The sequence below is a fragment of the Chiloscyllium plagiosum genome, unplaced genomic scaffold (genome assembly GCF_037043375.1).
Source record: "Chiloscyllium plagiosum isolate Xiang-an unplaced genomic scaffold, Cpla_swu_hap1 HiC_scaffold_12, whole genome shotgun sequence".
Lineage (NCBI taxonomy): Eukaryota > Metazoa > Chordata > Chondrichthyes > Orectolobiformes > Hemiscylliidae > Chiloscyllium > Chiloscyllium plagiosum.
In genome coordinates this window covers 100,606,550-100,621,683 of record NW_028270150.1, presented here as the reverse complement: position 1 = coordinate 100,621,683, position 15,134 = coordinate 100,606,550, and the positions used below count along the sequence as shown (strand labels likewise).

Here is a 15,134-nt window from a genome sequence, read left to right as displayed (position 1 = left end):
TCACTCATTCACTCAGAACTTCTTACTAAAGGTTAATCCAGACACTTCAACTTCATCTTTTTTGTGCTTGATTTCCCCAGCATTGGGGATGGGGATATTTGTAGAGCTTCCCCATCCAGTCCATTATTTAACCGCAGCGCTTAGATCTGATCTGTTAGAACATAGAACAATACAGCACAGAACAGGCCCTTCGGCCCACGATGTTGTGCCGAACATTTGTCCTAGCTTAAGCACCCATCTATGTACCTATCCAATTGCTGCTTAAAGGTTGCCAATGATTCTGACTCTGCCACTCCCACAGGCAGCACATTCCATGCCCCACCACCACACTCTGGGTAAAGAACCTACCCCTGACATCCCCCCTATACCTTCCACCCTTCACCTTAAATTTATGTCCCCTTGTAACACTCTGTTGTACGTGGGGAAAAAAGTTTCTGACTGTCTACTCTATCAATTCCTCTGATCATCTTATAAACCTCTATCAAGTCACCCCTCATTCTTCGCCGTTCCATTGAGAAAAGGCCTAGCACTCTCAACCTATCCTCATACAACCTATTCTCCATTCCAGGCAACATCCTGGCAAATCTTCTCTGCACCCTCTCCAAAGCTTCCACATCTTTCCTAAAGTGAGGCGACCAGAACTGCACACAGTACTCCAAATGTGGCCTAACCAAGGTCCTGTACAGCTGCAACATCACTTCACGACTCTTGAATTCAATCCCTCTGCTAATGAACGCTAATACACCATAGGCCTTCTTACAAGCTCTATCCACCTGTTGGTGGTGGGTCACTTAGCTTTTCCTATCAAGTGCATGCAAACAGTCATAGAGTCATTGGAAACAGACTGTTTGGTCTAACTCATTCATGCTGACCAGATGTCTTAAATTAATCTAGTCCCATTTGTCCACTTGGCTCATATCCCTCTAAACCCTACCTAATCATACCAGTTTGTAGTTTCAAACCCAACTTAATGGTGACCAAAAAATACATAATTGACTGATTGTAAATGCCTTCAGGTTGTCCTAAGATATGTTTCAGTGCAATATAAATGTTTGCATTGATAATTGAACTCAGTGTCACAACACAGCCAGGTGAAGTGTGCAGCTTGAACCTAACTATGTATATTTACAAGCTGTGACTTACAAATATGCACATTACTCATGTTTGTTTGGAGATGCACCAAAGCCTCTTATAAAAACACAGATGGGGGGCATCTTGTGGCATGGTGGCACTTTTGGAACAAGAGATCTGGGTTCAAGTTCCACCTGCCCCAGAGCATCTCTGAACAGGTTGGTTTAAAAAAAATCTATAAGCACATGTAAGTCCCCAGTTATGGACCACCAAGCGGACATGTGAACATCCAAATGATACTCAATTAACAGTGAACACTTTTTTTAACCAGTTTATGGGGTGGGCACGGTGGCTAAATATAGGATGGGGGAATGGGTCTGGGTGAGTTACTGTTTGAAGGGTCTGTGTGGATTTGTTGAGCTGAAGGGCCTGTTTTCATAATGTAGGGAATCAAATCTAAGCATGCCTCCAGTCAAGCACTAGTCTATTATTCTCTGGCATATTTCCAAAGGAACTGTGGAGAATAAACAAAACTGATAAGGTCCTAGGGAGTGTTGCTGAACAAAGAGACCTTAGAATGCAGGTTATTAGCTCCTTGAAAGTGGAGTCGCAGGTAGATAGGATAGTGAAGAAGGCGTTTGGTATGCTTTCCTTTCTTGGTCAGAGTATTGAATACAGGAGTTGGGAGGTCATGTTGCGGCTGTACAGGACATTGGTTAGGCCACTGTTAGAATATTGCGTGCAATTCTGGTCTCCTTCCTATCGGAAAGATGTTGTGAAACTTGAAAGGGTTCAGAAAAGATTTACAAGGATGTTGCCAGGGTTGGAGGACCTGAGCTACAGGGAGAGGCTGAACAGGCTGGGGCTGTTTTCCCTGGAGCGTCAGAGGCTGAGGGGTGACCTTAGAGGTTTACAAAATTATGAGGGGCATGGATAGGGTAAATAGGCAAAGTCTTTTCCCTGGGGTCGGGGAGTCCAGAACTAGAGGGCATAGGTTTAGGGTGAGAGGGGAAAGATATAAAAGAGACCTAAGGGGGCAACTTTTTCACGCAGAGGGTGGTACGTGTATGGAATGAGCTGCCAGAGGAAGTGGTGGAGGCTGGTACAATTGCAACATTTAAGAGGCATTTGGATGGGTATATGAATAGGAAGGGTTTGGAGGGATATGGGCCAGATGCTGACAGGTGGGACTAGATTGTGTTGGGATATTTGGTCGGCATGGACGGTTTGGACCGAAGGGTTTGTTTCAATGCTGACCATCTCTATGACTCTATGACTGATAAGATTTATAGAGACCAAAGTCCCAATGTGACCAACTCCTTCAGCATTCCCTGTCCAGTAAATTTTCTTTAGGCAAATTACCTGGGCTATAGTAATGTTTTGGATTCCCTTTGCAGGATATGGAATTGGTTCAGAAATTCTGAAGAAGATCAGTCAGGTAAACAAAAAGTGATTCCTATTTACTATCTTTCAGCTTCTCTTTATAGCTACTTTTCTCAAGGAATGAGAAGGCACAAACATGTTTGTTGAGGGTGAGAGTTTTCCAAATTTTATTCTTGATGTGAGAGCATTTTTCTTTTTGTTGATATAAGGGATATGGGTGTTGCTGGCTTGGTATGCACTTATTTCCCATCGTAATCATCCGATTGCTGTGGATCTGGTATCACGTATCAGTCAGACCAGGTGAGGTTTCCCGAGTGACAGTGGTATGTGGTTGGCATTAGACCAGCACTTTTTTAACTCAGTACATTAAAATTTCACCACATACCATGGTGGGATTCAAACCATAAAGATTAGCCTGGGATTCTCAACTGCTGGTCACCACTTCCCATTCTGTTCCTCTTTTGAGTTTTAGCCTTCGCAATCTGAGCAAGGAAAACTAAAATAGCTTTGCGAGAGTTAAGAAAAGGTAACTGCGGAAAATCATCCCAGTTCTGGTACACAAAGCCCTAGAATGAAGTCTTTGGCCTTGATGAGTGGGAATGAAATTAATGTAATGAGGTGTGCCACAAACCAAAAGCATAGAATGTTGGAAATGGATGGAAGATACCTCCTCCTGCAAGTTCTCCTTCAAGTTCATCACCATCCTGACTTAGGATCGCTGGGTCAAAATCCCAAGACCCCCCCCCCCCGGCTCGTGACACTGTGGCCACAGCCACCCACCCTGCCTCTCATTGACTGCAGCAGTTTGAGAATGAAAGAAACTCCCCACCACTTTTTGCAGAGTAATTAGGAATGGGCAATAAATGCTAGCCATCACAAGAACTCTTAAGAAAAAGAGACTATTTTCTTCTTCTTTCGTCCTCTCTGTCCCCATTATTCAAACTATTTAAATATAATGTCATGCTTCAAACATTCTCTTGGGACAAGAGAGTGCCCCTTTAATATGCAAGTTCATTTTTTCCTCACCAGCATAATTTTCCAGATTTGGGTCTGGGTTTCAGGCAACTGGGAGCTGATCCCTTCATTGAGCTTTTCCTGGATATTACTGTGCTGTTCATACTCGCCTCCAGGAAGAAGCCTTATTCATTAATAATCCCTGTTAATCCATTACCCTCTGTGTACTATAAGTCCTTTCTACTAAGAGTCTGTATAGAAATGAGGCCCTGGACTGTGCATATGTTATGGACAGAGGTCTTGTGACTTTTCCTGCTGTATTTCATGTTCTCTTAATGCCAAATGTTGAGATTTATTCAAAAAGTACTTTGAGGCATGGAGTACATAAGTGAGTTGTTTCACTCAATCTTTATAAAATAACGATTAAGCCTTTGTTAAGGTATTGTGTTCAAATACCTGGGATGTTAAGCATTTGGGGAAAGGCGCAGAGAAGATTTTGTAGAAGAGTCATTCAACATAGAAACAGGCCCTTTGGTCTACCATGTCTATGCCGACCAATAATGACAAACTAATGTTATGCTTCAAACATTCTCTTGGGACAAGACAGTGCTCCTTTAATATCCCATTTACCTACACTTGGTCCTTAGCTACTATGCCCTGGCATTTTCAGTGCTCAGCCTGATGCTGCTTCATGTTGTGAGAGTATCTGGCTCCACCATGTGCAGACAGCATGTTCCATATTTCTGCATATAGTATTCCATCGGCCTCACTGATTAGATTCCCAAGGTGTGGAAACAGGCCCTTCAGCCCAACAAGTCCATACCGACCCTCCGAAGAATAACCCAGACCCATTTCCCTCTGACTAATGCATCTAGCACTATGGGCAATTTAACATGGCCAATTCACCTGACCTGTACATCTTTGGACTGTGGGAGGAATCTGGAGCACCCGGAGGAAACCCACACAGACACGGGGAGAATGTGCAAACTCCGCACAGACAGTCACCCGAGGCTGGAATCGAACCTGGGACCCTGGTGCTGTGAGGCAGCAGTGCTAACCACTGAGCCACCATGCCGCACAATATTTTACAATGCTACAAGGTACGAGACCCCAGTTATATGGAGAATCTAGAATTGTTCTTCCTGCACAAATAATTGAGATTTGATGAAACTATCCAAAATAATGAATGGTATAATAGGAAACTGTTTCCACTGACAGTATAGTTGGTTATTGGAGGACACAAATGGCAAAAGAACCAGAGGGGGACATTTCAACGTTATTTTTAAATGCAGTGCTCTGGATGATGATACCTAAAAGCTACTTCAGTGGTAATTTTCCAAAGGGTATTGGAAATTATCTTGCATAAGACACCTAATTTCAGCCTCAGCTGGAGTTTGGTGTACAGTTCTGGGCAGCAATCTTTTTTAGATAAGATATTAAAAATTCCAGTAAGTGCAGGAAGAGATTTATGAGAAGTTCCAGGGATTTCTGTTCTCAAGATGAATTGGAGAAACTGAGACTCTTCTCCTTGCAGAAGATAAGGCTGAAAGGAGATTCAAAATCATGAGGTCTGGAAGGAGTAAATGAGGAGAAAATGTCCATTCTGATCGAATCAAGAACAAGAGGGTACAGATTTTAAATCAATGTGAGAAGGAAACAAAATCTGAAAAATCCTTGTCTCTCTCACAGTGCTTGGGAATGCACTGCCTGAGTGTGGGGGGTGAAAATGTGTTGCTGGAAAAGCACAGCAGGTTAGGCAGCATCCAAGTAACAGGAGAATCAACGTTTCAGGCATGAGCCCTTCTTCAGGAAGGGCTCATGCCCGAAACGTCGATTCTCCTGTTCCCTGGATGCTGCCTGACCTGCTGCGCTTTTCCAGCAACACATTTTCAGCTCTGATCTCCAGCATCTGCAGTCCTCACTTTCTCCTGAGTGGGGGGTGGGGCAAGTTCAATCAAGGTTTGCAGAGAGGAATTGAATTATTATTTGAAGAGTACAGTTTTTAAAATATTTTTATTAGAAATTTAACATTTTTACAACTTTACAAAAATAAACAAAACTCTCAAATATAAACATTGATATACAATTAAATCAAATATACAATAGCCAAAATTTAACAAAAAATAAAAAAATACCGAAAAAGAAAAAAAACAAAACTCAACTATCTACTAATCTAACCTATAACTAACCAGAGTGTATATTTAAGTCTCTTACATGCTCGGAATGTGTTAACATCAGATGTAATAAAACCCGTATTCGTGCGGGATTCCTCTCCTAAGGGGCCCCGAACCAGCCAGGCTTGTAATCTCAATTAAATAAAAGCCCTTGTTAGGATAGCCGAGATATCTGTATTTATGTAATTCAAAAAGGGCTGCCATATTTTATAAAATAATTCGGTCTTTCGGTACACCATATTTGTAAGGAAGTCAAGGGGAATACATTCCATAATTAATCTGTGCCAATTTGAAAGTCCAGGGGGGCCCTCAGCCACCCAGTTCACCAAAATATTTTTCCTTGCACAGAAAGAGAGAACAGAAAATAGTCTCTTCCCGTACATGTCCAGGGAGGGAAAGTTCAAAAAGAGAGATACAGGGTCTACTTTAATTTCCGTTCCTAAAATTTCTGTCAGGGTACTTGCTACTTTAGTCCAATATCTACGGATCTTATGACAGGTCCATAGGCAATGTACAAGAGTGCCCACCTCTATTTTACATTTGGGACACATTGGAGATGCTCCTGCCTTAAATCTTGCCAGTCGAACCGGTGCTATATGGGCCCTATGAAGTATCTGCAGCTGGATAGCCTGGGTTCTGTTACAGATAGTAATTCTTCTAGAGTTTTCCCAAATATCATTCCACGTTTCTGTGGAGATTTCTAGTCCCAAATCCTGATCCCATGTTTTAAGCAGATTATCCATATCTCCCGATACTTCATCATGTAGTAAATGATAAATAGTACTGACAGAAGATACCCCCACTGGTCGTAGGACACTACATTCTCTATCTGATTTATAAAGACTATCTAATCACGTAATCTTCTTCTGTATATAATCTCGAATTTGGAAGTATAGAAAGAAATCTCCATTAGGTAATCCGAATTTCTGACGCAGCTGTTCAAAAGACATCAGGACCCCATCTTTAAATAGGTCCCCTAGACATGAGATACCCCTGGATCTCCAGAGTTTAAAAGTGGCATCTGTAAACCCCGGTTGGAAACCCCATGCTCCCACTATCGGTGCATAGGGGGATGTTTTATGTGAATTGCCCTCATTTTGCCGCATTATATTCCAAGCCTTAATTGTGTTTAGTATTATAGGGTTTTTACAGTGATCTGTAATGATTTTCCTCTTGTCTGAAAATAAAAGGTTAATAAGTGGGTATTTTACTTGAGAGGCCTCGATGTCCAACCAGATTGATTGTGGATCAGACAAGACCCAATCAGCTATGTAACTTAATAGGGAACTTAACTGATATTTCCTAAAATCTGGGAAGTCCAATCCTCCCCTTTCCTGTGGAAGCTGTAGCTTCTTCAGCTTAATGAGGGGCCGTCTATGATTCCAGATAAAGGAACCCAGCCAGCCATATAATTTACGTAGAGCCGTCCTCGGCAGCATCACCGGAAGCATTCTCATAGGGTATAGGAGACGGGGCAGGACATTCATTTTGATTAGTGCTATTCTACCCAGCCAGGAAATTGGAAGGTCTCCCCATCGCTGGGGGTCCTGCCTTATCCTCTCCAGTAAATGCCCAAAATTAGCCTTATACAACTGACCAAATACTGGGGTAATAAAAATACCTAAATATAAGAAGCCCTCCAGGGACCCAACGAAAGGGAAAAAGGGATCCGTCCACTAAGTGGGGTATCATAGCAAGGCCACCCATTGGCATAGCCTCCGATTTTGAAAAATTAATTTTATAACCTGAGAATGCGCTAAATGTATTAATAACTTGGATTAAGCGAGGTACGGACATCAGATGATTACTGAGGAATAGAAGAACATCATCTGCATACAGGGTAGTTTTATGTTTACCTGTACCAATCCTCGAGGCCGTTATATTAGGATCAGCCCGTATAGCTTCTGCTAGTGGTTCAATTATTAGCGTAAATAACAATGGCGAGAGGGGACATCCCTGACGGCAGCCCCTACCCACACTGAAGCTATCCGAATCTAATCCATTGGTAACCACAACTGCTTTGGGATCACTGTACAATGTTGAGACCCATTTTGGTAAACACCTGTCCAATGCCAAACCTTTCCAATGTGTAAAACAAATATGACCATTCAACCTTATCAAATGCCTTTTCCGCGTCTAATGAAACTACCACTCCTGGTATCTTTCCCTGATGGCAGGCTTGAATCATATTCAAAACCCTTCTAATATTATTGGATGATCTACAGCCCTTAATAAACCCCGTCTGATCCTCCTTTATGATATGTGGCAGTACCCTTTCTAATCTCAATGCTAACGTTTTAGAAAGGATTTTAAAATCTACATTTAGCAAGGATATTGGTCTGTATGACGCACAATCTTCTGGATCCTTTCCTTTTTTAAGGATAAGAGAGATATTTGCCTCTTTCAGCAAAGGCGGGAGACAGCATGACTATATGCATAGTTATACATGTCCATAAGTGGATCAGCCAATATTTCTGTAAATTCTTTATAGAATTCAGCTTGAAAACCATCTGGGCCAGGTGCCTTACCGCTCTGAAGTTGCCTGATTGCATCAAGTATTTCTTGGACTGTTAGAGGAGCATTTAGGACCGATACCTGTTCCGGAGTTAGGCCTGGAAAGGTCAAATTTTTTTAAAATGACTGCATCCTCCTCGTCCTATCTTCACAATCCTGCGATTTATATAACTGAGAATAAAATTCTCTAAAGATCGCATTAATCTTTATGATCATGAGTCAGAATACCCGTACTTTCCTTGATAGACGTAATAATCTGAGGGGCCTTTTATTTCTTTGCAAGAAATGCTAAGTATCTCTCCAGTTTGTTGCCATATTCATATAACCTTTGTTTTGCAAATAATATTTCCCTCTTAGCCGTTTGAGTAAGAGTAGTGTTTAGAGCTGTCCTAAGAGCCGTAATCCTTTGCAATTTAATAATAGAAGGTCTATCAGCGTATGCTGTTTCAGCTGCTTTTAAGCGAGCTTCAAGCAGACGCTGTTGTTCTCCCTTCAATTTCTTCTGGGTCGCTGAGTAGGAGATGATCAAACCTCGCGTGTAAGCTTTGATGGTCTCCCACACCATTGATGGGTTGCTAGCTGTACCTGAATTAATTTCTAAAAGAGTTTTAAATTCTTGAGAGAAGTACTTTACAAATTTACTATCTTTCATTAGGAAGGGGTCCATACGCCAGTGCCGAGGGGATGTCCCATTGTTCCTCGCCTTAGTTTCCATATATACAGCAGCGTGGTCGGAAATTGCTATACTACCTATTTTACAGGATGATATGGAATTTAAAAAATTTGAGGGGGCAAAAAACATATCCATTCTGGTATGACATTTATGTGGATTGGAGTAGAAAGAAAAATCTCTGCCCTGTGGATGAAGACATCTCCATACATCTACTAATCCTAATTCTTTGTTCAGATCCACCAATTGTCTAGATCTGGGAGATACTCCTGCAGTACTCTTGGGAATCCTATCTATTTCCGGATCCATAATACAATTAAAGTCTCCCCCTATAATTGTATGACGGGCACCAAAAGCCATCAATTTTGAAAAGGCTTCCGTTATAAATTTAAAGGGGTGTGCCGGGGGGCAGTACACACTTAAAATCCCATATTCCTCTCCATTTATGAGGGCTTTAATCAAAATATATTGTCCAGATTCGTCTTTTATCTGATTTAGGATTTTGAAAGGGAAATTCTTCCGAACAAGAATAACAACTCCCCTGCTTTTTGAGCTAAAAAAAGAAAAAAAGGCCTGATCAAATCCACCCTGTCGTAATTTCAAGTGTTCTTTATCCGACAGGTGTGTCTCCTGTAGGAGAGCTATATCGACTCTTAAGATTTGATAATATTTTCTTCCTTTTGACTGGCGAATTACTCCCCTTGACATTCCAGGTGCACCACTTAACCGACTGATCAACCATAATCATCCGGGCAAATCCGAGACCCCTCGGGAGGGGGAACCCTATCCAGAACATCCCGAGCATAGAGCATATAAAATTTACAAAAATAAAGGCTCTCTAATACACTCACAACACTATAATAAAAAACTATTTCTAAATAATAAAAATATAAAACGTATCTAAGTGGAGATTTTCCCCTTTGTTCCCAGGGGGTGTCACTTCCTCTCCAAAAGTCCAACATATCCTCTCCCAACCAATGCCCCACCCTTGACCCAGGCACTCCTCAATAAAATGAGGAGAATTCAGATATAATACAAAGCTCGATTTAACAGTAAGCACCCTATCCCGCCCCCCCCCCCCCCTCCCCCAACCAACACCTGGATATATTTGGTAATGTTAATACTATATATAAACATTTTAACTATAAAGTTACAACCTCAACAAATAATAATTAAATATACTAATACAAAATAACAAGGGAGAAACAACCCCGCTCCTAAAGACAGAGGTAAAATTGAATAAGGTAACCACCTCCCCCCACCAACATTAACCAAACCTCCCAGCTTATATATATATATATATATACATATATACACACACGCATATACATACATCCCACATATATACATAAAATAATAAAAGAAAACAACCCCAAGGGGGGGGAGAAAATGAAATCTCTCTCCCCACCCCCCATAATAATATTAATCAGTAAAATAAGAAAACAAAAGGGGGGATATAAACCAAAGCGGGGAGAAAGGCAAACCAACATCCATTATCTCTTACAAATTATCTAAGAGAGTCCAAGAATTCCTTAGCCTTTTCTGGCGATCTGAAGTTGTACACGGATCCTTCATGGTTAAAGCGTAACGTCACTGGGTAGCGTAAGGGGTACTGAATATTTAAGTCCCTTAAACGCTTCTTCGCCTCGTCGAATGCCTTCCTCTTTCGGACCAGAGCTGGGGAAAAGTCCTGGAATAACATGATTTTGGATCCTTTATAGATCATAGCTTGGGGGTCTTTTCCAAGATTTCTAGAGGCTTCTAGAAGTATCTGCCTCTCCTTGTAGCTCTGCAGCTGGAACAGGACCGGGCGTGGGCGTTGGTTCGAGCCGAGCCCGCGTATTGCGACCCGGTAGGCCCATTCCACCCTTACCCGGCCTGATCCAGCTTCCAGATTTAAAAGCTGTGGCAGCCACTGCTCGAGAAACGCTGTAAGCTGGCCTTCCTCTTCCTGTTCGGGAAGGCCCAGCAAACGAATATTTTTTCGACGACCTCGATTATCGAGGTCGTCAATGTAATTTTCTAAGGTCCGGACTCGCTGTTCGAGAGTCCGGACCTGATCCACGCCGATTGAGCTGTAGTTTCGGAGGTCGCGGCCTTTAGCTCTGCCCCTCCGACTCGGCGCTCGATCTCCTTAATGTCTCGGTCGTGCTTCTGCAGCGCGGCCGAGAGTGAGTCCCATCGACTTCGGGACTCCTCGATAAAAGCATCGATCTTTGCGTCCAGCTTGGAGATCATCTCCACAAGGCTTGTCACTGTAGGTAAGTCCCCCGGGGCAGCTGTGGACGCCTCAGCTGCAGCTGGAGAGGGTGGGGGAGGGGTTCCTGTTTGCTGAGAGCTGCGGGCTCCCTTCCCTTTGGTCATTTTTACTAAATATTAGACTGTTTAAATGTAATACTAAACAACTAATTAAATTAAACAGCTATTATGAATGATTTGGTGAGTGTGATGGGGGTGGGTGACCCACTTTACCCAAGTCTTGGGAAGAGCACAATTGACTCAGACTTGCTGGGTCGCTGCCATCTTGGATCCCCCAAAGAGTACAGTTAAGGGTGAAAGGTAGGAAAATTGCATGAGGTGAGGTGCTCATTAAGAGTGCCAATTATACATGATGGGACAAACCTCCTCTTGTTCTGTAGTAATTCTGTGAACTTGAAGGAAAGAAAATTACGAAGCTATGGGAATAGAGTAAGGCAGTGAGGCTAATTCGATGGCTCTACCAAAGTGCCAGCACAGATATAATGGACTAAATGGTTGCTTTCTATTGTGTGTGGATTTTTTGAAAGGAGCCATTGAATAAATTGCCATTGGATTTGTACTTATGGGAACAAACTTGTGTTGACAGTAAACTCTGCTGTGTCTCAGGTTGCTATGCAGCACCACTGTAGCAGCATGCATTTCGTTGTGGCAGACTGGAACCAGCGTTCAATCAACTTTTACAAGAAACTTGGTGCTACTGATCTGTCCAAAACACAGAGATGGCATCTGTTTGAGATTCCAAAAAATCGCTTGGTTAAAATGGCAACTGAAGAATGAGTTGGAAGAGCAAAGTCCAGTTACAATTGTATTTCTTCCCAAAGAACCTTAATTAACAAAGTTATATAATTGTTGTAAATTCAAGACCCTAATTTGTTTTTATGCTTAATATAGAATCACTTCCTACAACAGTCATTTTGCAATGTATTTTTTATTTAGAATCCGTTTTGCAGTCACATTTGTGTTGTTGAGCCTGTGTTATTTAATCAACTATTTTGTGCAAAACATTGCTAATAAACCCTTATATATATGTGTGTGTGTGTGTGTGTATATACAAGAATTAGTACATTGCAGGTTTATGTTGCTTATGCCAATTGATAGTATTTCTGTCCTGTCGGGAAATGCTGAGCTATAACCGTGTTTTAATGCGTATATATAGCTTTATTTGGATATGGTGTTGATATTGATGAAAACTGGGTGCTAAATAAATCACTTATGTTTTACCAAAATGTTGCTTCCTTCCTGTTCAACTCTACCACATCTCCACTGTCTTCACTTCTTCTTTTGATTTAATGTCATGAGATTTATAATCCTGAGTGCCAGGCTAATACTCTGGGTACCATATTCAAACTCCTCTTTGACAGAAATTGAATTTAATTCCATATTTGTTAATTGAATTTGCAAAGTTAGTCTGACAGTGACCACGAAACCACTGATTTTTGTGAAAACCCATCTAGTTCACAAATGAAGGGAATCTGCTGTGCTTGCCTGGTCTGATCCATAAATGACTCCAGGTCCATAGTAATATGGAAGAGCAAGCTACTCAGCAAAAGCATGCCACTATGAATGAAACCGGATGAATCACCTGGAAATGCTGATGAGAAACCCAGCCATGTTTATGAAAAATCCTCCTTGCTAACACTTGGGGACTCACCAAAATTGGGAGAACTGACCCACGGATAAATCAAATTATCTTAAGGCAGTAAGTATGACTATGTTTCCAGACACCACCGTCACTGTTTCTTGGTATATCATGTTCCATGGCAATGTTGACCTGCCAGAGGTTGTGGCATAATGCTACTTAGTCAGGAAGGAGTAACACTGGGAATCCTAAACATTGACTCTGGGCCCGAAAACATCTCATGGCATCAAATTAAACATGAGCAAAGCCCCTGCTTATTCCACAAACTGTCCTCACTCATAAATCATTACTTCTCCATGTGAGCACTGCTTTAAAGAATCACTGAGCATGGTAAGAGCCTGGAAAGTACTCTTTGGGTGGGGTGAATATCAATGACCATCACCAGAGTGACTTGATAGCATCACTAGTGACCTGGTTGAGTCTTAGAGAACCGTAACTGCTAAATAAGTGCAGCAGGCCGTAAGGGAACCAAATGCGATGAAAACATATTTGATCTCATTTTCGCTAATCTACCTGTGACTGATTGTTGAAGAAAACGCTCAAGACTCGGACCTTGCGAACTGATTAGTAACATTAGCAAATAACGTTAGCTTTTCCCCCACACTGATAGACATGTTTATCACAGTATTGATAGGAGGGAGCCCTGCACTTTAATAGTAGAGATGAAGTGCTGCCTTTACATTGAGATATACTCCTCATTGTGTTGTTTGGCACTACTACCATGCTAAATAGACTAGATTTCAAACAGGGCTGGAAAAGTGTTGCTGGAAAAGCGCAGCAGGTCAGGCAGCATCCAGGGAACAGGAGAATCGACGTTTCGGGCATAAGCCCTTCTTCAGGAATGGGGAAAGTTTGTCCAGCAGGCTAAGATAAAAGGTAGGGAGGAGGGACTTGGGGGAGGGGCGTCGGAAATGTGATAGGTGGAAAGAGGTCAAGGTGAGGGTGATAGGTCAGACTGGGGTGGGGGCGGAGAGGTCGGGAAGAAGATCTCAGGTTAGGAAGGCGGTGCTGAATTTGATGGTTTTGACTGAGACAGGGTGGGGGGAGGGGAAATGAGGAAACTGGTGAAATCCGAGTTCATCCCTTGTGGTTGGAGGGTTCCTAGCCAGAAGATGAGGCGTTCTTCCTCCAACCGTCGTTTTGTTGTGGTCTGACGATGGAGGAGTCCAAAGACCTGCATATCCTTGGTGGAGTGGGAGGGGGAATTGAAATGTTGAGCTACAGGGTGGTTGGGTTGGTTGGTCCGGGTGTCCCAGAGGTGTTCTCTGAAACGCTCCGCAAGTAGCCGGCCTGTCTCCCCAATATAGAGGAGGCCACATCGGGTGCAGAGGATGCAATAGATGATATGTGTGGAGGTGCAGGTGAATCTGTGGCGGATATGGAAGTTTCCTTTGGGGCCTTGGAGGGAGGTGAGGGGGGAGGTGTGGGCGCAAGTCTTGCACCTCCTGCGGTTGCAGGGGAAGGTGCCGGGAGTGGAGGTTGGGTTGGTGGGGGGTGTGGATCTGACGAGGGAGTCACGGAGGGAGTGGTCTTTACAGAATGCTGATAGGGGAGGGGAGGGAAATATATCCTTGGTGGTGGGGTCCGTTTGGAGGTAGCGGAAATGACTATGCAGGTCAGACTATGCAGGTCTTTGGACTCCTCCATCGTCAGACTATGCAGGTCTTTGGACTCCTCCATCGTCAGCCTATGCAGGTCTTTGGACTCCTCCATCGTCAGACACTCCACCAAGGATATGCAGGTCTTTGGACTCCTCCATCGTCAGACCCACTCCCTCCGAGGCTCCCTCGTCAGATCCACACCCCCCACCAACCCAACCTCCACTCCCGGCACCTTCCCCTGCAACCGCAGGAGGTGCAAGACTTGCGCCCACACCTCCCCCCTCACCTCCCTCCAAGGCCCCAAAGGAAACTTCCATATCCGCCACAGATTCACCTGCACCTCCACACATATCATCTATTGCATCCTCTGCACCCGATGTGGCCTCCTCTATATTGGGGAGACAGGCCGCCTACTTGCGGAGCGTTTCAGAGAACACCTCTGGGACACCCGGACCAACCAACCCAACCACCCTGTAGCTCAACATTTCAATTCCCCCTCCCACTCCACCAAGGATATGCAGGTCTTTGGACTCCTCCATCATCAGACCACAACAAAACGACGGTTGGAGGAAGAACGCCTCATCTTCCGGCTAGGAACCCTCCAACCACAAGGGATGAACTCGGATTTCACCAGTTTCCTCATTTCCCCTCCCCCCACCCTGTCTCAGTCAAATCCATCAAATTCAGCACCGCCTTCCTAACCTGAGATCTTCTTCCCGACCTCTCCGCCCCCACCCCAGTCTGACCTATCACCCTCACCTTGACCTCTTTCCACCTATTACATTTCCGACGCCCCTCCCCCAAGTCCCTCCTCCCTACCTTTTATCTTAGCCTGCTGGACAAACTATCCCCATTCCTGAAGAAGGGCT

The 15,134-nt window shown here is 43.4% G+C and overlaps 1 protein-coding gene across 2 annotated transcripts in view; it reads left to right on the top strand.

Annotated features, from left to right (window-relative positions):
* Window positions 1–12,251, top strand: part of LOC122554888 (diamine acetyltransferase 1-like) — a 42,980-nt gene extending 30,729 nt beyond the window's left edge. For both annotated transcript variants that reach the window (XM_087993091.1, XM_043700260.2), the window contains exons 5-6: window positions 2,469–2,509; window positions 11,632–12,251. In XM_087993091.1, coding sequence (XP_087849217.1) covers window positions 2,469–2,509; window positions 11,632–11,802 — 212 coding nt within the window. In that variant the 3' untranslated portion in view covers window positions 11,803–12,251. The remainder of the gene's footprint in view (window positions 1–2,468; window positions 2,510–11,631) is intronic.
* Window positions 12,252–15,134: the final 2,883 nt, after the last annotated feature.